The sequence below is a fragment of the Apis florea genome, unplaced genomic scaffold (genome assembly GCF_048593485.1).
Source record: "Apis florea isolate Af1SG1 unplaced genomic scaffold, ASM4859348v1 contig_3802_pilon, whole genome shotgun sequence".
Taxonomy (NCBI): domain Eukaryota; kingdom Metazoa; phylum Arthropoda; class Insecta; order Hymenoptera; family Apidae; genus Apis; species Apis florea.
Genome location: NW_028256863.1, coordinates 1,352,192 through 1,376,222, shown reverse-complemented (window position 1 = coordinate 1,376,222; position 24,031 = coordinate 1,352,192). Strand labels below are relative to the sequence as shown.

At 38.3% G+C, this 24,031-nt stretch overlaps 1 protein-coding gene and 1 long non-coding RNA gene across 3 annotated transcripts in view; one reads left to right on the top strand and one right to left on the bottom strand.

Moving 5' to 3' along the window:
- Positions 1–1,396: 1,396 nt before the first annotated feature.
- dve (SATB1_N and homeodomain domain-containing protein dve) overlaps positions 1,397–24,031 on the bottom strand; it is a 50,625-nt gene continuing 27,990 nt past the window's right edge. Inside the window, exons 3-8 of one of the 2 annotated variants that reach the window (XM_012485309.3) lie at positions 8,292–8,434; positions 7,890–8,192; positions 3,723–4,014; positions 3,472–3,659; positions 2,640–3,020; positions 1,397–2,026 (exon numbers count right to left, since the gene is read on the bottom strand). In XM_012485309.3, the coding sequence (XP_012340763.1) occupies positions 1,850–2,026; positions 2,640–3,020; positions 3,472–3,659; positions 3,723–4,014; positions 7,890–8,192; positions 8,292–8,434 (1,484 nt within the window). In that variant the 3' untranslated portion in view covers positions 1,397–1,849. Of the gene's footprint in view, positions 2,027–2,639; positions 3,021–3,471; positions 4,015–7,889; positions 8,193–8,291; positions 8,435–24,031 lie in introns of both variants that reach the window. The other variant, XM_012485307.3, reaches the window with a different exon arrangement.
- On the top strand, positions 5,155–5,854 carry LOC147656163 (uncharacterized). The gene is made up of 2 exons (XR_015294938.1): positions 5,155–5,248; positions 5,354–5,854. It is a non-coding gene; the product is annotated as an uncharacterized LOC147656163 (long non-coding RNA).

Sequence of the window (24,031 nt, the reverse complement as noted above, 5' to 3'; positions counted from 1 at the left end):
CGAATCCAAGATGACGAACGATTCTTTGAATTTATTTTTGCGTGAATAATTGAACAAAACACGAGAAATATATCTAAATCTAAGGCAACGACGAATAAAGAGTGAAAACTCGCGAAATGATTATTTTTTATATTATAAATTTAAAGTTTGATACATCTGATGTTCTAATTCCATCATGTCTTCCACGATCGGTCAGAGATCGAAGAAATAGAAGAAACAGAATAGTTTCAGACGACGAGGAGCCGACGAGGTACCCTATAACGATTTACTATCGAGGGTGTGGCCTAAATTATTCCTTCGCCGGCTGACAAATTGAGATCAGATAGAGAGATGATCCTCGGGGCTGCTGACTTTTAAGATTTTCATAAGGCATCCGCCCTCCACCCTTACCGCCGCTTCTTACGTTCCCCCTCCCTTCTCCTTCTCCCCTCCTCCTCCTCCACCTCTTCCCCCTCCACCGTCATCTCTTATCCGTTCGAACAGTCCGATATTTTCGTCCCCGCCTCTCTCCCGAATCTCCTCTATTTTGTTCCTCTCGAATCAAGCATCTTCATTATTTTTCTCTCCACCATCGACTCCTTAATCTCAAGCTCTGTTTGTCAACGAAAGAAAAATTTTCAAATTTTCTGAACGAGTGAGAAAAATTCCAGAAAGAAAAATATAAATATATACGTGTATTTATCCGGTATATAGAAATATAGAAAGAGAGAAAAGGCCAATTTTCAAAGAGGGATCCCCTTAACAACGTCTGTCTGTAGAAGGATCTGAGAATACGAATCTCAATAACGAAAGGGATATACGGGTCGAGTGTACACGGTATAGCGGATAAGAAGAGGGCGTTGTTGCCGCGATGTCGAATTTCGATGTTTTGCGAATGAACGAGGATCGACCTCGAGCCGTGGATCTTTACAAGACATTTTAATTGGACAAATCCGCCTATCCTCATTAAATCCGTCCTGACTTCGACCTCGGTGATCTCCCTGTCGACGCGCCTTCGCCTAACCTTCCTCCTACGTTCGTTCTCGTAGTACTTGTTGTCGAAAATTTGTGATGCGTAACATCACAATTTTCGATTTTTCCGCGGTGACGATGAAATTCTCCAAGTTTGGAATAATAATTTGGATAAAGACGAGGGTGGGATTTGATCGCTGGAAGGAGGATGAGGTTTTGTTTCTTTGAAAGGAGAATCGCATTTTATGATAATTTAAATGTGGAAATACTTGATACTTGAACTATAAAAGTAAGTGTATTTTTCTTTTTTCAATATTATGCCAAAATTTTTCTTTTTGATGTGAAAGATAACGTTGATGTATTCATGGAAAATAAATTTTTATATACATAAGGAAAAAATAAATAAAGGATATGTTCTATTAATGAGAATAATAATACCTCGTCATAGGTTATTTACTTGCAAATTTTCTTTATTAGCTTGTTCCTTAAAACAATGGTAACAAATGGAAGGAAGAAAAAATATTGTGTTTACAAAAAAGGAACGTGTACAGACAAATGTGTAATAATATATATTCAAGAAGGATAATGACCATGCTGTGAATCGTGACGTATACCTTTTTATTCGACAATATTCTCATATGTACACTTATTAAGGTCCATATTATATTAATTATTACGCGAATTAATTACAACAAAAGTGGCGACCGTGGCGAATATGGTCGCGGTTCAACGATATTAAAGAAATAACAGGTTGATTAACGATGGTTTTTGTTTATTTATTTATTTTATTTTTTTCCTTCTTACTCCACCTCCTTCATCCTCCGGTATTATAAATGATAATGCCATCTCGCGACATCTCGGTTGCTCCTACTTTTTACGTTATACGAAGAGACGAGAGCTAGTCCGCGTGATACGGGTGCGGTTGGGGCGATTCACCCTCGAACAATGCCATTTTCAAACGTTTGCACTTGGCCCGCCGATTCTTGAACCAAAATTGCACGTTCTTCGGCTCCAGTCGGGGAAACTTCTGCCGATACGGCATCCTGTTCAATTCCTCCGTGTATTTCAGTATCAGCTGCGAATCAGAATCGAGTATTGTAAAATCGTATCGACAGATGAAGGAAAAGAGAATGATAAAATTATCTTTTTTATTCGGTTACGAACTTAACCTAACCTAATTTTAATGCACGTCTTGCACGAGATTGTTATGATTTATGCTAAAAATTCTTATACAAATAAATTTCGATCGTAACACCAAAATCTATCAAAAAAACTTTATATTTATTTCATTGCAATTATTAAAAGAATCAAATACCTATTCACAATTCATAGATAAATTTCTATTTAGATACTTGAATGTATACGTACCATTTATTTATATTAAAATTATTTGAATTTCTACTAATTATCTTTTTTGTTCGGTTACGAACCTAACCTAACCTATCTTTGCACGTCTTGCACGAGATTGTTACGATTTATGCTAAAAATTGTTATATCACACAAATTGAATTATGATCATAATCAAAATTTATAGATTATATTTACACGAAATGGACGGTTTCAAAAATTTAAAGATCGAAATTAATTGCTACACCATTGCTTTCAAGCATTCGAGGTTACTGGATCAATATTAAACGCGACAAATTAACGTGTCGATAATTAAAATAACGTCGCACGCAACAACTTACCGCATGGCTGGGATGAGTATTGTGAGTGAACCAAGCTTCGAGTCTGGGCACTTCCGTCACGGGATCGATGAACGTCCGGTTCCTTTTCCTCCTTTCGTCCAACATGCTGGTCGAACAACCAGCTGGCCCACGAGGCGGCAGATAAGGTGACATGTACATTATCCCATGGCCGAACATAGAACTGGGCACCAGAGAAAATCCAGGCGGTAGAGGACCGGTCGGCCTCGTCTCGTCGTCCTCAGAACCAGAAGATACCCTTGCATCCTCTTGTTTTACCGAGGATGGTGTCGAAGGTGGAGGTTGTTGATCCTCCGGTCTGGTTGTGAGCGACAATGGGCCGACTGGTGGGCTTCCAGGTGGACAGGGAGACGGTGATGTCGACTGAAAAATAATTATGCATAACATAATACGATTACGTATTATAAAGATAATTTGATTAGTGACAGTTGTTTTCAATAATGTTTGATCGTGTCGATTTCTAACTAATTCGATATAATTCTGTCCATTGAAAAACAAGGTTACAATTAATATTTATCATTGATATTAAAATTACCAATATTTAAATTTTTAACACGAATTAGGCAGGTCGTGTTCTATTGAAATTTATAAAAGACACTCTAATTCGTTGAAATACAATTAATTATAATAATTAGCAATTTATTTTTGCTTTACAATAGATTATAATTATAATAAATTATAATTGTTCAAATTTCAAATTTTGAATTACCGCGCTATAAATGTTACTGACTAGGATAACTAGATTTGATAACCAGATTTTAAATTGACGAGAAACAACATTCGTAATGATATTTTTAATAAATCTAATACACACCTGATTCCTCGAATCCTCTTCCTCGTCGGTACAATCTTCGCTGACAATACTGGCACCTCTCGGGCTGAGCCCAGGAGGACTGTAACCATTAACACCTCTGTTTTCAGCCCTTTTCTGGGCGGCTCTTGCATTCTTGAACCAGTAGACTACGTTATTTACGTCCAACGGCTTCCTGCCTCGCCGAGATTCTAGGGCATTCAATTCCGAGACGTAGTGTTGAATCTGTTGACGCGACGGGTGTTGATTCTCACCGAACCATCGCTGAAGACGCGGTAGTTCCAGCTCAGGATCGAAACTCGTTCTCATCCTAGTTTTATGCGAGTACTGAAGAAGAGCAGGATGTGGAGGGCCGATCGTGCCACCCGCAGATCCTATGGTACCGCCACCATCCGGCTGAGGGCTCTGCGTGTGGTGATGATTCGAGGTTGGCACCATTGGGTTCAAACCTAGACCCAATTGTTGCTGTTGCAACCATGACTCGAAGTTTCGTTTAGTTTCTTCCGATAAATCGTTCCCGCCTCTGCATAGAGATAATAGTGTCATCTGCGAATCAAAACGATGAATTGAACTTTGGAGAAAAAAGAAGAAGAACTTTGGATTTTTGATCTTTTAGAGAGTTTGATAATTTGAAAGGATTTTGCAAGATACTTTACTTTACTTTACACTTTGTCTAATGGTTAGTTCCTCTGTACCGGTGTACTGTGTATTACAACGAGGTCTTATCTATATTAGATATCATTTAGCTTAGGATTATTTCTTCTATTTATCCTCTTTTTAGATACGTTACGTAGAAGACTCTTTTCAAAAGAGTTAAATTCGAGTGATGGATTTATCACGAGTGTATAAAAATGTAAGTGAAAGTGGCGAATACAAAGATAACCTCAAATCTTATTATATATTTCGAAGAAATTTTTTATTCATCATTTTCATCATGTTCCAGATTTTTTATTCGATAAACTTTTTTTGCACGAATATAAATGATCACCCTTAACGATATCCGTGTTTCTATATCGAGTAATAATACGAGTATCAAGATATCATCGTTGACAAGATATGATTGCACGCATCGCTATGGAATTAAGGAGAGCAGATTATGGAAAAGTTTTAGGTTCGTAGGAAGTAGTACGAGGTTTGTCAAACGCGTTCGTTATCTGGACAATGATTTATGTAAGAACAAATATCTCCGCCCGCGAGGATCAAGGTGCTCGACGCCACTTTAATAACGCGGTAATCCGTGCCCGTATCCATGACACCTTGGTAGCGCCAGATACGGCGCAGAAACAATTATTATTATCCACACACAGGCTGTCACCTTTTTAGCTAGAATTCTCATCCACAACGAATTTTACAGCCCGGCACTTAATCACTCAGGTAGTAAGCCGACGACGAGAAGCACGGTTGACAGGGCTTTCAGATTTCAGAAATCGGTTGATAAACATGTAAACACCGTCGAAGGAGAGGAGGAAAATTATCAGGTAACCGAGAAAATTTTGTCGTTTTTTTATTTTTTACGACGGGAAAGGATGATGGAGAACGAATTTTTTTATTTATTTAAAATTATAGGGAAGAGATAGGTTGTGGATATATAATTTAATAATGAGACTTGAATATAGATATTGATTTCATAAGATGAAACTTTTCTTTTTCTTAATTTTGAAAATAATTGTCCATTTATTTTAACAGAGGAAAACACGTGAATCGAGGAAATTTTGATCTTCCGTTGTTTGATCAATGCTGAAAATATTGGCATAAAAATTTCATGATGAAAAAAAACGACGTAAGTTTAACTAATAAAAACGGGCCAATCAGCTTATCTGTGCGACACATCGAGCTGTAATTCGAGGCCTGATTTACGCCTATTTATTATTTCCATGTGACGCAGTAGCGTCAGCTGATCATCCACGGGGTAGCAGTAAATCAATCGGCATCTCGAGAGCTGATCAAATATTCTCGAATGGAATCATCGTATTTTTGACGACGTTTTTCGTAATACATGGGCTAAAAGTTGGAATCAAGGTAGGAGACGAAAAAGAAAGACCATCAGGAAAAGTAGAGAAAGATGTTCAAGAGTTTCTTGCGAGATTCTGACGATATCCATTAAATTGTCTTCTATGTATATATTGTGATTATCATGATTAATCACATAGTAATTTTTTTTATACATCAATGTAAAAGCTGTTGATAAGTATCGTTTCTTTGTTTCTTGATAAGGGTGTCGTTTAGTTAGTTTATCGGCGTGGAAACAGATGAGGATATTAAATAAAAGGTTGATATACCAATTCTAATTGCTGGAATATCTGTTAGATATAGCTTCCTCTTTTTTGATAATGATAAATAAATTGTGTGGAAAATAAAAATAAAAATCTACTTTATCCTTAAAGTATCATTATATGTACTTTATACATATCCTCTTACATTCTTACTGTGCATAAATTTTCATAATCTTGTAGTGAAGAATGTTTAACAATAGAACAACATCAAATCAAATCATAAAAGATAATTCTATGCATCTAAATTAAAAAAAATTCATCGAGGCTTAATCAGTTAATTGGAATTATACTTTTTTTCTTTTTTTTTTTTAATGTGTTTTCTATAAATTCTTCTATATACTTAAACTTTCATAATCAAGACTTGCGATTCAAATAAAGATTTAATTATTGTTCAAGAATCAGATATAATATCAAACGAGAGAGGCAACGAATCATAAAAATCGGCATTCTACATAAATTTTTCCACATTTAAACTTTCACAATTCAAATTGAGTTCAATTATTGCCAACATCATCAACGAATCAAAAATTCATGACCAAATTCATACCAAACGTCGCAAAAAGCTATTCCAACGTAGCAACGAATTTCCTTATTTCCACTCGCAATTGAGCAACTCGGGCAACAAAAATGATGCAACGAAACGTCACGTGAAAATTGGGAAGGAAAATTGATCGAGCGAATTCATCGTTTGCACGATTACTCGGCCAGATTAAGTCTCTCGCTCTTAGACAGAGAGCGCAGCAGTCGGCGATTCTCCATCGCAGCAGTCCGCCATTAGCCGACGGGCCGAAACTCGAGTAGGAAACGTCTGTCAGGGAAAATTGGTAATCATAGACCACCGCGAGCGGCATTAAAGTTCGAGGATGGGCGAGTGTAGCAGGATCTTCAAAGAGAGTGCACTTAGATAATGCCCGCCCAAAGGGGGTGGCGTACACCCTTCTCCTTCTTCCGATATCGAGGGGGCTTTTGATGAAGGCTGCGAATTTGGTTGAGTAAAGGGTAATCCTATCACATGCTATGAGATCTTCGTTCCCGGGGAAAAGGGCATCGACTATGGAAATCGTGCAAGACTTTCATAGCTTAGAAATTTCGAGACGGGGCGAATAAACCTTTGGATTATCTGCTCTTTTTCTTTTATTTTTTTCGAACAAAGAATAAAATTAATTAGGAATCTCTCTTTTCTCATTGTATGTATGAATGTATTTCTATTGTATCGTTGCATTTGCTTGGATCACTGTGTCAGCCTGTTTAGTTTAATCAACCCAGTGTTTTGGTAGTGGCTCGAAACGTTTACTCGAATCGCGGATTAATTATGAAATTGTATTTGAATTGCGTGCTGTCCAATTTTACTTGGAAATCAATTGGGAATTTTTTTCTATATGTGTTTTCTTCAAGAAAAAGAAAGACTTATTTGCTTGGAAATTAATTATGAATTTTTTCTTGCGTGTGAATTCTCGCATAAGTGTATCTGAATCGCGTGTGTCCAATTTTATTTACTTTTTACTTTTTTTAAGTGAAAATTGTATTTGAATATATCCAATTTCAAAACCAAGAATGTTTCCTTCAAAAAAAAAAAAAAAAAAAAAAGAAAATATATGAAAACTAACTAAGAATTTTTTCTCGCGTATCCCATAGACGGTGATAAATTATTTTCTCCTCTTCTTCCTCGCGAAATAAAACAAAAAAGAAAAAAGAAAAACAAAAAAGCCACCGTTCCTTTTCGAAACGCGGACACGATCCGAACGATGAAACCGAGTTTAATTAACCGAAAGTGTTTTCGGATGCCGGAAAGCAGGATTTGGGAAACAGTGGTCGAGAAAACATTTATTTAAAACGGCGGATCAACGTCGGATCGGATCTCCGAGGTGGAGAATCTCTTTCTCTCTCTCGCTCTTCTCGAGATTACTCTATTCTCTCTCGAGAAGAAGGAGGAGGAGGAAACAAGGGGTACCCAAGTCAGGGGAGGGGACTTCTTAATGAGATTAAACCAACCCGACGACAAGCACTCTACCACGGGTTAGATTTACATTTTATACATTTTTAAGCGGCCTTACATCCCCCTCCCCTTGCCCTCGTCCAGACCAGAGCAGTCCCTTCCTCCTCCTCGTCCTCGTCAACTGTACAACAATAAAAATCGTGAATGCTCACCTCGTCGAGGGGGCAACCGGCCGAGACGAGGAGCGCGTGGCTGTGCAGCAACAACAGCCTCAACAATTTGTTCCTGACCTCGGCGGCAGGGCTCGGGGGCGGCGGCCTCGACCTGTACACCTGGATCTTGAGGGTGGCGACCGACGTCAACTCGGCCAGTATGTCGCCCACCGTCAACAGGGGGCCGTCCGCCACCTTCTCCATCGGCAACGGTTTCCAATTCCTTATCACGATGCTGCCCCTCGCGCTCGGTATCAAGTCGCTCGAGTAACCGAGCCGCACCAGAGCCTCGCCCACCAGATCCTGGTGATCCATCCGATTATTTTTTATTATTTATTCGATATCTTCGAGTGGGAAGGAAGTTTCCCTTGTATTTTTTTTTTTTTCTCTTCTTTTTTTTACCTGGAAAGGCATAGCCACCGGAATGATCACGTAGGAGTCGGTCTCCACCTGAGGCCTGCGCCAATTCTCACGAGCGTTGCTCACGTGCGTCTCGACGATGTTGTGTATGGTCTCGACCACGCAGTGCACCGGAAGATTTTTCCCTGAAACAGGGGGAAGGGTTATTCTCGATTATTTATCTTCCATCGTATTTCTTTATCTCTCGAACGATTATTATTATTATTGTTGTTATTATTATTATTATTATTATTATTCGGGGCAATAATTTTTCGTTCGACGCTGATCAGGGAGGAAAGGAGGAAAGTTTTGCAATCCTCGAAATGGAACAATCAAGCCGCCGCCGTATAACCACAATGGAACCCGACAATGGGCTCGCGGATTTGAATTCGAGGGGGTTTCGTCCAGATGATTCGTGGAAGATCGCTGCAAGAGAGAAGTCTCTAACTCTCGTGCTAAGCATATGCAGATCCACTCGTCTATCCCGAGACAATAAGAGCCGGGTGATGGCACAATAGCTGCGATCCTTGTGTAACCCTGACTTAAGTCCCACGAGTCTATCCCACTTCAGGTCGTAATCCCAGACTTCTACCGAGACCGAGAACGGAAATGGTGAACGGGGAGGAGGAAGAGGGGGGGAGGGTGGGTGGGATGATGCGAAAGAAGGAGAAGGAAGGAGAAAGGAGACTCGCGGATCTCCAACAGTGGATGGAGAATTTGTGGTGGAGGAATTGTTGATAATTGTTAATCGAGATGGGAGAAGCGATCGAAGCGTTGAACAGAAGAAGAAGAAGAAGAGGAGGAACGATAATAGAAACGAGAGCGCCTCTGTTCCCACTTCCGTCATCCCGGAACTGCACTCGTCGAAAGTTTTATCGTTTTCGTTCGGTTGATTCCCCTCTCTGGTTTCTCTGGTAGGAAATGGAAGAATGATTATTGGAGATTGTTTTATATTTAGCTTCGTATTTTTAGTCTCGTTTCAATAACGAGATGATTGATATGCGAGGATATTTTTGTAGAGAGAGAGAGAGGGAGAGAAATGGAGATATTCGAGATTCTTTGGTATTAATATTTTTTGGCAATGGTATATTATAGTGGAGATTCTTTGTATCCTACTATCTTATAGTAATACATTCTGTACTTTAGTTTTTTCATAGGTAATATTTTTTGGCAATAGTATTTTATAGTGGCGATTCTTTGATAAACTTTATAGTTATAGTATTGTAATGTATGGTTTTATAATGGCAATACTTTTTGATAGTATTTTATAGCGGCGAATTTTTGATGGTATTCTATGATATTTTATAGTACGTGGTATAGTAGTTTTTTTTATAGTGGCAATATTTCTTGGCAACGATATTTTATAGTGGCGATTCTTTGGTGGTATGGTTTTATAACGGCAATACTTTTTGATGGTATTCTATGATATTTTATAGTACGTGGTATAGTAGTTTTTTTTTGTAGTGGCAATATTTCTTGGCAACGATATTTTATAGTGGCGATTCTTTGGTGGTATTTTATAGTACACTGTATTATAATGGTATTTTATAGTGGCGATTCTTTGATAAACTTTATAGTTATAGTATTGTAATGTATGGTTTTATAATGGCAATACTTTTTGATAGTATTTTATAGCGGCGAATTTTTGATAGTATTCTATGATATTTTATAGTACGTGGTATAGTAGTTTTTTTTTATAGTGGCAATATTTCTTGGCAACGATATTTTATAGTGGCGATTCTTTGGTGGTATGGTTTTATAACGGCAATACTTTTTGATGGTATTCTATGATATTTTATAGTACGTGGTATAGTAGTTTTTTTTTGTAGTGGCAATATTTCTTGGCAACGATATTTTATAGTGGCGATTCTTTGATGGTGTTTTATAGTACACTGTATTATAATGGTATTTTATAGTGGCGATTCTTTGGTACTGATAATTTATAGTTATAGTAATATACTATGGTTTTATAATGGCAATACTTTTTGATAGTATTTTATACTGGCGATTTTTTTGTTGGTATCCTATGATATTTTACAATATGTATTTATATAACATTATAGTTGCAATATTTTTTAGTAACACTTTTTTAGTAACGGCGAATTTTTTATGGTATTCTATGATATATTTATAGTACGTGGTATAGTAGTTTTTTTTTATAGTGGCAATATTTCTTGGTAACGATATTTTATAGTGGCGATTCTTTGATGGTATTTTATAGTACACTGTATTATGGTTTTTTTTATAATGATAATATTTTTTGGCAATAGCATTTTATAATGGTGATTCTTTGATAGTATCCTATAGATATTTTATAATAGTACATTCTGTAGTTTAGTTTTTTTTTTTTTTTATAGAATTTGGTATTAATATCTTTTGGCAATAATATTTAATAATGGCGATTCTTTGCTTGTATCCTATTGATATTTTATAATAGTATTTTGTATATTTTATATATTTTGCAATGGTATATTATAGTGGCGATTCTTTGGTACTGATAATTTATAGTTATAGTTCTATACTATGGTTTTATAATGGCAATATTTTTCGATAGTATTTTATATATGATATTTTATAGTGGCGATTTTTTTGTTGGTATCCTACGACATTTTACAATATGTATTTATATAACATTATAGTTGCAATATTTTTTGGTAACAGCGGCGAATTTTTGATGGTATTCTATGATATATTTATAGTACATGGTATAGTAGTTTTTTTTTATATTGGCAATATTTCTTGGTAACGATATTTTATAGTGGCGATTCTTTGATGGTATTTTATAGTACACTGAATTATGGTTTTTTTTATAATGATAATATTTTTTGGCAATAGTATTTTATAGTGGCGATTCTTTGGTACTGATAATTTATAGTTATAGTACTATACTATAGTTTTATAATGGCAACATTTTTCGATAGTATTTTATATATGGTATTTTATAGTGGCGATTTTTTTGTTGGTATCCTATGACATTTTACAATATGTATTTATATAACATTATAGTTTGCAATATTTTTTGGTAACAGCGGCGAATTTTTGATGGTATTCTATGATATATTTATAGTACGTGGTATAGTAGTTTTTTTTTATAGTGGCAATATTTCTTGGTAACGGTATTTTATAGTGGCGATTCTTTAGTAGTATGGTTTTATAATGGCAATACTTTTTGATGGTATTCTATGATATTTTATAGTACGTGGTATAATAGTTTTTTTTATAGTGGCAATATTTCTTGGCAACGATATTTTATAGTGGCGATTCTTTGGTGGTATGGTTTTATAATGGCAATACTTTTTGATGGTATTCTATGATATTTTATAGTACGTGGTATAGTAGTTTTTTTTTATACTGGCAATATTTCTTGGCAACGATATTTTATAGTGGCGATTCTTTGATGGTATTTTATAGTACATTGTATTATGGTTTTTTTTTATAATGATAATATTTTTTGGCAATAGTATTTTATAGTGGCGATTCTTTGGTACTGATAATTTATAGTTATAGTACTATACTATGGTTTTATAATGGCATTATTTTTCGATAGTATTTTATAGTGGCGATTTTTTTGTTGGTATCCTATGACATTTTACAATATGTATTTATATAACATTATAGTTGCAATATTTTTTGGTAACAGCGGCGAATTTTTGATGGTATTCTATGATATATTTATAGTACGTGGTATAGTAGTTTTTTTTTTATACTGGCAATATTTCTTGGTAACGGTATTTTATAGTGGCGATTCTTTGGCAATAGTATTTTATAATGGTGATTCTTTGATAGTATCCTATTTTAATGCGTTCTGTGATTCATTCCAGTTTTTTTTATAGGCAATATTTTTTGGTAACAATATTTTATACTGATATTTCGTGGTCATCGACATACTTTATTAGTACGTTCTATGGTTTTTTTTTTTATAGCGGCAGTACTTTTTGATAACAGTATTTTATCTTGTATCGATATTTTGTAATATGGTTTCCTTAATATTATTTGTCACAAAGAGTAATAGTATTTTATAATGGTGATGGTATCCTTATAGTATTGATATTTTATAATAAACGTTCTATAATTCACCCTGATTTTTTTTTTTTTATAGGCAATATTTTTTGATGACACTATTTTACATTTTATATATTTATAGTATAGTTTTTATACTAGTAGTATTTTATAGTGCCCGGTACGGTTTCTTTCTGTGGTGGTAATATTTTTTGGCAACGGTATTTCACCTAGTCGATACTTTATAATACTTTTTTATGATCTTTTATAAATGCGCAACATTTCTCGATAACAATATTTTATATTCTATGATATTTTATAGTACATTCTATAGTTTTTTATGGTGGCAATATATTTTTTCGGTATTTTATCGATATTTTACAATTAACACTATTTTATAACGATTTAATCATATTCCAAATTACCTCGTAATTGCCTCGTAATAACATTCCACAATATACCTATATTTTCTCCCTCGATGCATCTTCCTTTGAATCGAACGCAACGCAAGATCAGATTCGATTTTCAAAAGTCCAAACGACGAATTCGATCGAGGGAAACGAGACGACGTGTTCGAATCTCGTCACGAACGAGATCCGCAGGAAGGAAGGAAGGTTTGCTAATAAACAGACCGCATAATACGGTCTGTCCGTGGTCAAATCTGCGGAGTGGAAGCCTACCTCGAGAACCAGCTGATCCCCCCACAGTACGCGCAGGGCACCTTAATGAAAACTATACGTCCCTGGATTAAGGTGGCCACTGGCCGGCAGAGCAACCCCCTCCCCGACCTGTCTTATGCAACCCAGACCCCCTCTATGGCCACCGTATTAGATGGAAGTTTAGGCCATTAATACCTAATATCGTGGCCACCGTAGCCGGGGTAAATCCTTTGTTGGCCATCTTACAGGCAGACTTAGCACCTTAGCCATCGGCCACCATTGATACAATACGGCGCGCCCGGTTTATGATTTAATATCAGCCGTAAGTAAGTCGATCAACGATGGTGGTAGGATAGCGGCAACTCGTAGGATATGTGTATTTTGGTGACGCATATTTTGGAAGATTTGCCTCGCGTGGAAATTTGTTCCAATCTGTGTATATTGGGGGTTTGTGATGTAAATGGTTCGTGAAAGTTTTCGCGAGGAATTATTATGTAATATTGGTTGGAAAATGATGGAGAACGAGGATGAATTTGGTGAAACGATCGATATTGTATGGGATAATGAAGTTGGAAAGTTTTTGAAAGATGATTAGAAATCGGAGTTATTGTTCGTTGGAAAATCGATCGAGAACGAATTTAAAGAAGTGATTGATATTGCATGGAGAGACGATGCAAAATTTTCGAAAGATGGTCAGAAATCGATTAATCTGGGGATTATTATTCGAGAATAATCGATCGAAAACGAGGATTTAAAAAAATGTTCGATGCGATAACGATAGAAAATTTTCCAAAAATGGTCAGAAATCGATTAATCTCGGAATTATTATTCGAAAATGATCGAAAACGAGGATGAATTTAAAGAAACGATCGATATTCTATGCAATAATATTACTAAATACTAAAAAATTTTCGAAAGATCGTCAGAAATCGATTAATCTGAAAATTATTATTCGTTGGAAAATGATCGAACACGAGGATTTAGAGAAACGATCGATATTCCATACGATAATAGTATAAAGATCGTTAGAAATCGATTAATCTCGAAATTGTTATTCGTTGGAAAATGATCGAAAACAAAAATTAATCGAAATCGATTAATCTCAAAATTATTATTCCTTAGAAAATGATCGAGGATGAATTTAAAGAAACGATCGATATTCTATGCAATGATATTAAAAAATTTTCGAAAGATCGTCAGAAATCGATTAATCCCGAAATTATCATTCCTTAAAAAATGATCGAACACGAGGATTTAGAAAAACGATCGATATTCCATACGATAATAATATAAAGATCGTCAGAAATCGATTAATCTCGAAATTATTATTCGTTAGAAAATGATCGAGGATGAATTTAAAGAAACGATCGATATTCTATGCAATAATATTAAAAAATTTTCGAAAGATCGTCAGAAATCGATTAATCTCGAAATTATTATTCGTTAGAAAATGATCGAGGATGAATTTAAAGAAACGATCGATATTCCATGCGACAATGATGCAAAATTTTCGAAAGATCGTCAGAAATCGATTAATCTGAAAATTATTATTCGTTAGAAAATGATCGAAGACGAGAATTAATCGAAATCGATTAATCTCGAAATTATTATTCGTTAGAAAATGATGAATTTAAAGAAACGATCGATATTCCATGCAATAATATTAAAAAATTTTCGAAAGATCGTCAGAAATCGATTAATCCCGAAATTATCATTCCTTAAAAAATGATCGAACGCGAGAATTTCGAGAAACGAAACGATATTCCATGCGACAAAATTTTCGAGAGAAATTTATTAACCTGTGAATTATAATTCGTTGAAAAAACGATCGAGGACGAACGTAGGGAAACTTACTCGATGATACTTAACGATATAACCGGCGCGAAAGGAATGGTTTTGATAAAGAAAGAGGAGGAGGGAGGGGAGAAAAAGTGTCAACCGCAACTCATCCGCAAAATCTTTAATCTCTGCGGCCGCAAAGACATTTCTCATTTCTGGTGCAGACCCCTATCGGGCTTCCGGTTATCTCCCCGTTCACAGTGCGAAGGAAACGCGGCAGGAAGCGTCGGGGCGGTTCGTCTTTGACAGTTCTCGCCACGAGATAAGATTCATCCCCAAAGACAACCCCTTGAAGAAAATACAAACACTTTTTCCCTCTCTCTCTCTCTCTCTCTTTTTTCTCCCACAGATTTTTCCAAACCAAAACTCGCCACCACCTTCTTCTCGTTCGATTTATTACAATTTTCAATCGCGCCGAATTTTCGAAATTTTATTTATATTTTATTCTCTCTCTCTCTCTCTCCCTCTCTCTCTCTCTCCCTCTTTTTAAAAACTCTCGACGAATTTCGAAATCGAGAAGAGAATTTTAAAACGACGAAATAAAAACAATAATAATAATAATAATAATAATAATAATAATAAAAACAATAATAATTCCGTATAAGCCACGAATGGAAAGTAACCATAGCCTTCTTTCGCGCAAGCGCACGAGTTTCTAGTGAGTTTCATCGATGGTGGTCGTCCGTATTTCGATTGATATTAAAATTATCAACGACAATCGAATTGTTTCGATTCGATTTTTCTTCTTTTCTTTCCCGCATTGTCACGCACGGCGAAACAATTTTAACTTTTAACTTTTAACTTTTCGAGGATCGCAGGGCGATCATTTTCGCGGAGAATAATTCGACCGAATCGAAGTCAAGTCTCCCCTCCTCCTCCTCCTCCTCCTCCTCCCCCCCTCGATAAATTAACTCGCGCGGCCGTTGCCAAGTCGGCGGCGCTCAGATACAAGATAAAAAGTTGGAAACATATTTTTCGACACCCGGTGATCACCCGCCCGACACGGCGATAATGGGGATGGCTCTCCTTTTAAATGCGCGCGCAAGCGTTCCGCAAGGGGGAACGAAAAATCTTCCACCACTCTTTCCACGCAGATCGTATCGTATCCCCCGAGCCCGGCCGACCTCTTCCATCACTCCGCACATCCGATTTCCATTGAGACAGAGAGAGAGAGAGAGAGAGAGAGAGAGAGAGAGAGAGAGAGAGAGAGAGAGAGAGAGAGAGAGAGAGAGAGAGAGAGAGAGAGAGAGAGAGAGAGAGAGAGAGAGAATTCAATTTTTTCCTCTCCCCTTCCCCCCCCCATTTTCTATTACTATTATATAATTAATCATTATTATATTATTATATAAATTGCTATTAAGTGGAAAATTTTAGAGGGAGAGAGAGAGAGAGAGAGAGAGAGAGAGAGAGAGAGAGAGAGAGAGAGAGAGAGAAGAGAAAAATCAAATTTTTCGACCAATTCTCGGCCAACGAAATTTTCTCCTCGAGGAAACGAAGCCTCGAAGCGAAATTTTCCATTTTCCAATAGTAATAGAAAATGGAGGAGGAGGCGGGGGGAGGGGCGGGGAGGGAGAGGGATTGAACTCTCTCTCTCTCCTCCCTCCAAAATTTTCCATTTAATGTATAATAGTAATTTATATAATATAATAATAATTAATTATATAATAGTAATAATGGGAGGAAAAAATTGAACTCTTTCTCTCTCTCTTTCCCCCCAAAATTTTCCATTTAATACATGATAGTAATTTATATAATTATAATAATAATTAATTGTATAATTATAATAATATAATAGTAATGGAAAATGGGGGGAGAAAAAAATTGAACTCTCTCTCTCTCTCCCTCTAAAATTTTCCACTTAATATATAATGGGGGGGGGGGAGAGGAGAGGAAAAAATTGAACTCTTTCTCTCTCCCTTTCCCCCCAAAATTTTCCATTTAATACATGATAGTAATTTATATAATTATAACAATAATTAATTGTATAATTATAATAATATAATAGTAATGGAAAATGAGGGGTGGGGGGGGGTAGGAGAAAAGAATTGAGCTCTCTCTCTCTCTCTCTCTCCAAAATTTTCCACTTAATATATAATGGTAATTTATATAATATAACAATAATTAATTATATAATAGCAATAGAAAATGGGGGGGGGGGGAGAGAGGAAAAAATTGAACTCTTTCTCTCTCCCTTTCCCCCCAAAATTTTCCATTTAATACATGATAGTAATTTATATAATTATAATAATATAATAGTAATGGAAAATGGGGGGTGGAGGGGTAGGAGAAAAGAATTGAGCTCTCTTTCTCTCTCTCTCTCTCTCCATAATTTTCCACCTAATAGCAATTTATATAATATAACAATAATTAATTATATAATAGCAATAGAAAATGGGGGGAGGGGGGAGAGGAAAGAATTGAATTCTCTCTCTCTCTCTCTCTCTCTCTCTCTCTCTCTCTCTCTCTCTCTCTCTCTCTCTCTCTCTCTCCCTCTCCCTCTCTCTCCCCCTCCCCTCTTTCTCTGTCTGTCTGTCTGTCTGTGTGTGTGTGTGTGTGGAAAGAAGAGTAGAAGAGAAAAATTCGTAATCCAACTCGCGTCCCACATCCGGGAAGAGGAGGAGAGGTATGTAGATGAGGTGGTGGCACGGCCAAGACTTCGATCCTAAGGTTTCCCCTCCGTCTTGGTGACTCGGTAATCCAACGCGATTTTGCCTAATCTCTCGAAATCGAATCAAGCTGTGCCGGCTGGTCTTCGATCCGGCTAGAATGAGCGTGTGTGTGTGTGTGTGTGTGTGTGTGTGTCTACGATCAAGTGTTTTTCCCCTCTTCCGTCTCGTTTCGAGGGGGGGAAAGAAATTTGGAAAGAAAGAAAGTGTCGTCGATAGTTCGAGTTCGAAAAAAGGGAAAGAGAAAAAAGTCGGGGAAAATTGTCGAAATCTGTCCCTGTCTGGTCGAGCTTCCGTTCTTGGAAGTTGGACCAAGCGGAGAAGGAAAGTGTGGGCGGTTTCGGTATCCGGAAGCTGATCCGGCGGATGCCGGCCTTTGCAGATAAAACCGGCCAACTCTTTCCAACCGTTTATCTCCTGCAACCGTCCTCTCTCTCTCTCTCTCTCTTTTTCCCTCTTTCTCGAAGTATCGTTTCTATTATTAATAAACTGGATACTTTTTTATTTTTCTATTTCGTTTCGTGTTCGATCGATCGATCGATCGATCGATTTGGTTTGTTTGAAGGGAAAATTTTGGGAAGTAAATTCTATTAATCTATTCCATCCAGCGTCTGAGGGGAAAAAAATTTTGGATTTGGCAGAATTATCTGATATATAGATAGACCGTTCGTGGATCGAGTCAAATGTTTTTGTTATTGGAATATTTTTCTATTCTTATGTGTGTAAAATTATACTCGTTTCGTTCGAAATATTTTTTTTAAATCATTTTTCACGACTGGTTCGGTTTAAATTTTATTATTATTAATCATCAATCCACCATTGTCAAAAGAAAGAACTTTGGTTGGTAATTGATCGACTGATTGATAGACCGAATATTTTTCTATCTCGTTTAATAAAATTATATTCATTTCGTCCGAAATTTTTTATATTATTTTTCACGACTACTTGGTTTAAAGGAAATTTTATTTAATTATCTGATTCAAAGAAACACTCCTCTGGATTTAGCAAAATTTCATTATCAAACAGGGATAAGTAATGATGAAAATCAACAATTTCTACCGTTAATAAAAATTATATTTATTTTTTTATATATCATTCTTCACGATCCTCCACGATAACATTTGAAAGAAAACGAACACACAAGGTTAATAAAACATATATAAAATTACATTCGTCTCGTTCTACATTCAAAATTCTTTACAACATATTCGATAACATTCGAAGGAGGAAAAGAAAATCATAATCGATGGACTCATCGCGAGGAAGACGAGGAGGAGGAGGAGGAGGAGAGGGGTGGAGGAGGGGGGGGGAGGGGGGGAAAAAAAGATGTTGATTCGAGTCGTGGGCAGGTTTTTGCGTGCAAGCGAGGGCTGTGTCGGTGGTCGGTCGCGTGCGATTTAAGCTCCGCAGCAACGCTAAGCCCGCGTTGGGGCGAAAGCAGCAGATAAGATGTAATGAGATAACCTCGCAGCTAGCGTAGCTTATAAGATCACCGGCCACGCGACGAAACCTTCTAAATCTGGCTGTTAACCGATTCTTGCCGGCTGAAAAACAAAAATCCTTCCAAGTAACAGCAACAGGCCGGCCGCCTGTTGGCCGATCGAAAGAAAAAATATTCGAAATATCCGTGGATTTTCTTCAACTTGCTCAATTTTGTCCGTATATCGTATCATCGAACACTTAGAATTAAACGCACAGCCACACCAAGATCGTTATTGTTACGTCGAGGAGGAAGGAGAGAGAGAGAAAAAAAAAAAAAAAAAAAAAAAAAAATTTCTGAAATCTTTGTTGCTGAAATCGAGTTTTATTAATTAATTACGCCGCCAAATGTGGAATTTCACAATTCTCCCTAATCGAACGTGTCGAACGCCCTTCCTTCGAGCCTTTAAATTTCGCTCCAGGAGAGGAAGATCATTCCTCCCCCCCCTCCTCCTCCTCCTCCTCCTCCTCCTCCTCCTTCCCCCCCCAGCACGCGTGGAACGAAAGCAAGGGTGAAAACTTGGCCTAAGACGCTTACACCGTAAGCTCTTATACAAGACGAGGCTCTCCCCTCCATCCTCTCTTCCCTTTCCACACACCCCTTTATTTGCATATATACGTATATATGTATACACGCACGTACATTGCACCTGTACAACGCCTTCGCTTCCCCCTCCTTCTTCTTCTTCTTCTTCTCCTTCTCCTTCTCCTCGCCGAGTTTGTTTTTCCAACATCTGGCAACTGAGGAGAAGGAGAAGGTGGAGGGGGAAGAAGGCTCGTACGATTTCGCGGGTAAAACTGACGCGTCATATATATATATATATATACACTCGACCGGATTAAAATTACTTCGGGTAAACTGTTTCTGGGGAATCTGGAAGGAAAAGGAGGGCGAAAGTTGGCGAGACAGAAGAAAAGGGTGATGGCGGTGGTGGTGGTGGTGGTGGTGGTGGATATCCTGGAGAAGAGGGGGGACGTCTCGTAAATTTCTCGACTAAGGAGCTTAATTTGGATTTTCGGTAACGAGTTATTGTAAGCGGCAACTCATTGGGGGATGATTTAAGTGGCACCAAGGACAGTCCTCCCCCTCCTCCCCCTCCCCCTCCCATGCTCGTCTATTACCTCGATGGATGGATTATTCGATCTCTCCTCCTCGATTTGGCGTATCGAGTACTATTTTCTTAAACCTTCGACTGCTTTTTTAGCAGTAGAATTATTTTTAATCATCATTTTCTCTCTCTTTCTCTCTCGTTTCGATCAATCGGAACCGAAACCGATAAAGATAAAGAATTTGGAATCTGTCCAATTTTGAAGAAGAAAGAAGAAAGGATGGGAGGGCGGGGGGAGGGGGAGGGAGCGGGGAAATTATCGAGGATCCGCTCGAAAGGATCCGGGAAAGGAAAACGCGAGAGAAATGATCCGGCCCTGTGGCTGACAACCTGATTTAGAAACGGGATGGAGTCCTCCATCCGAAATCCTCAGAAGGAAGAGAGCTGATCCTTCCGGCGACCGGAGAGTCCTGCAGAATGACGTAGTAATCCCACGGGAGAGCCTCGGCCTTAGCCTTAGCTTAAGCCATAAGGGTTTGCATACACGCGCGCAGAGAGTGAGAGAGAGAGAGAGAGAGGGATATATATATACCGGGGCACAAATCAGGATACACACACAATCGAAACCTATCTTGCTTTATATCTATATCTCCTTAAAACATGGATATATATATATATACACGAGCAACACACGAATGGATCTTAATCCAAGAGGGTTTCGGGGGCAAAACCTGAATACTCCTCCTCCTCCTCCTCCTCCCCCATTTCTCGTCGAACACTTTGGATTTGCTTGTGCTCGGACCATCTGAAATATTTAGAGAGATCGATCAGAGGTTTGAGGTTAAGATTCAAAGACGATCGGGTGTATCGAAAGGAGAGATTCCTTCCTTACCGGCCGCGTAAAGGAAAAAATAAAGGAGCGGTGTGTGTGTGTGTGTGGAGAGAGAGAGAAAGAGAGAGGTTAGGAAGCGGAGAATCGAGACGAGTTTTAATTTCTTTAATGACGCTTTGAGCTGCTTCCTTTCCTTCTTTCTTTTTTATTCCCCTTTTCTTTTTTTCTTTCAACAAGGAGAGGAATTAATTTATATCGCGTCTGGTCGTGTAACGTTTGTAACTTGAATATTATATTATTAAAAAGTATACTTTCTCGTCACGAATGGATCTTTCGAGAGTCGTGAAGAATGGCCGGTGACCGTTGGAAAGAAAGAATCTTCTATCGATGTGAAATTACGTGAATATAAGACAATAAAGAAAGGAATTATATTAATCCTTGATTGAAAATTGTAATCAAATTTTTATAATTAAACAATATTTCCAATGAAACTATAAATTTATATATAATCTTTAAACATTTTGGAATCAATCGCTTATTTTCCGATAAAGTTTCTAAATTCTTCTAAGATTAGAAAAATCAAGAAATTTCAACAAGAATATGATAAAGATATTCCCTTTATTCCACTAGTTTCTAGATACCTACTGTAATTCCTATATATCACGTTGAAAGGGTTATAATTGAAACACAACAGCTCTCTCTCCGCTTCTTTTAAACAATGAAGGCGTTTCAGGCGACATTGTGCTAAGGCACGTAATCTTAGGAGGGGGGAGGAGGATGGGTTTCTCGGGCGACAGCTAAGGTCGGCGAGGGAAGGGGGAGGGGGCTCGAAGGAGACGGAGGCAGGCAGCCACGAGCATCGAATCGGTGATGGAAGGGTGAAGGCTGGGCGGAGGGGGAGGGGTAAAAGGGGAGGGTTAAAGGGCTCCTTAGCGGAGATCTTAGGCAAATCCAGCGTGAAATCGCATCAGAACATCCCCCTTGCCAAAACCACCACTTACTCCTTCCATCGTTGCCACCGTTGGTATCATCGGAGGTGGCATCCTCCTAAAGGAAAATTCTTCTCGCCATTTCTTTATTTTCTTTTTCTTCTTTTCCAAAATATCGCCGCCATTCCATTATACAAGAACTCTAATCAATTCTCGAACAAACGCAACCGTTTCTTCTTGTCCGTCTTATTACGGATCCATCCACAGTGTTGTTTTTCTTTTTTTTTTTTTGTTTTTTTTTACATTATACGTTACTTTTCTCTTCCAAATCGAAAGGGAGGAGAAATATAGAACGAGATAAATTACAATTGGATTTATCGATCTTTCATCGAAGTCGAGTCTCGCCTCTATTTTTAATTGTCACGGGGTTCCAGATAATCTGACTTTTGACGAGGACTTTTGACAGCCATAAGACGGCAATTACTCCAGGCACTAAACGCGCTATCTCTCCCTCCTCCTCCTCCCCCCTCCTCCTCCTTTCGAGCGCGCGCTCGCGTTCTCGCCACGGGACGGTTGGTCGAGAGACTCTCGGCCCGTCTCACTCTCTCTTAATCAAACCGCGGAGAGAGAAAAGACATTAAAAGGCAGAGGAAAGAGCCGTATATCTCGGTTGCGGAATAAAGCTCGTGCTCGACCAGGCAAGATAAGGGAATCCCCCTCGACGCCACCGCTCTCTCGCGGCGGCTAAACGCACTTTGTCATTATACACAATACAATAGAAGAACGGTAGTCTCGTGTGATTTCTTATTTCGCAGAGGGCAAGATTATTCATCGTTATGGATCTTAATTCAACCCTTGGAGATATGTTGTTTGTTTCCCTTGTTTTCTTGGGGATTTCGAAACTGGGCAAGAACCGAAATTCCTTCATCATTCAGTGTTTTTGCAAATTACATTTCCAAAGAATTTTGCACTACAAGCTTATTACTGTAATTAAATTTTTCGAAATCGACCAATTCCTTCCCGCAATTGGACAGCCATGTACATTGAAAACTCGTAGAAAACGTAGAAAAAAAAAATTTCCACGAACGTTCAAAAATTCAGAAATTTTCTAGAATTAATCTTAACACAAGATCAAAAACTTACCTTCTCGATCTCACGGATACAAATATGGGTTAAAGTTAGGGCCACCGCCACGTTTCCACCTTCGACGACCTCGTTCCCTCGACGTATCCCCCCCCCAAAGAAGGATGGGGGGGAGGAGAAGAGGGGGAAATTTTCCATGGAAGAAAAAAGCGACCTTCTTTTCCGTCCACACGAAATCAACTCGTCCGCGCCTCGTTCTTTCCTCGCGGAGCCTCGAATCCGCGCTTGAGAAGACGGAAAACGGCTCGTCACCTTCTAACAGGGGCACGGCAATCCTATTTCTTTCTTATGCAAAATCTCGCTGCTTGTAGCCGTGGGATTAAAAGTCCGCCGAAGGCAGGGTCAGCCGAAGAGCTTAGAACGCCTAACAAGATTAGCCTAAGACGGCCAGTCCGCATACCCGAAGGATTACACATTATGTATTCACCTGGATGTGCTCGCGTCGAGATCTAGTTCCTGCGAGAGCTCGCTGGGAGAGCGGCGATCCATCGTCTCCTCCCTCCAACGGGGGGCCGCCATTTTCTTTCCACGTGAGTAATTGAAGCAATCGCGATTTGGCGGAAGGTAATTCGATCGAGATGTTTTCGGGGAGATTTCAAATTTTCCCGCCAAAACGGGAAAGGAAAATTGCTTTTCGAAGAGAGATAGGTTACTTTTGAGGCTATCCTTTTTAAACTCGAATTTGCTTCGCGTTCGCTGTCGACAAAATTTTCGAAAATTTCATTCCTTCGTCTAATTCCTTCAAACACATTGGATGGAATAATCCAATCGACGGACGGATATCCGTGGGACAAACGCTTAAATCGCGATTAAGGGAGGAGGGGGGGAGCCATCGATGACATCACCTGGCCCTTGGTGAGCATGAAAGAGGAGAAAGATAAATCGAAAACAGGATGCAGAGGCGTGGATTTTCGCGGAGGCCGTGTGCGCGCGCGCGCGCGCGCGCTCACCAACATCCACCAGCAACCGGTGGAAAACGTGGCTCGAGAAGTGAGAGGGAGAGGGAGACAAGTATATATATATATATATAACACACATGTGAGTTAATGCCACTCACACATCGCTCCCACCTTCCAGGATTATCCTACGGGGATATTTTTGATCGTGCAATAATCCCTAATACGATTTACACAGCTCGTGCTCGCAGG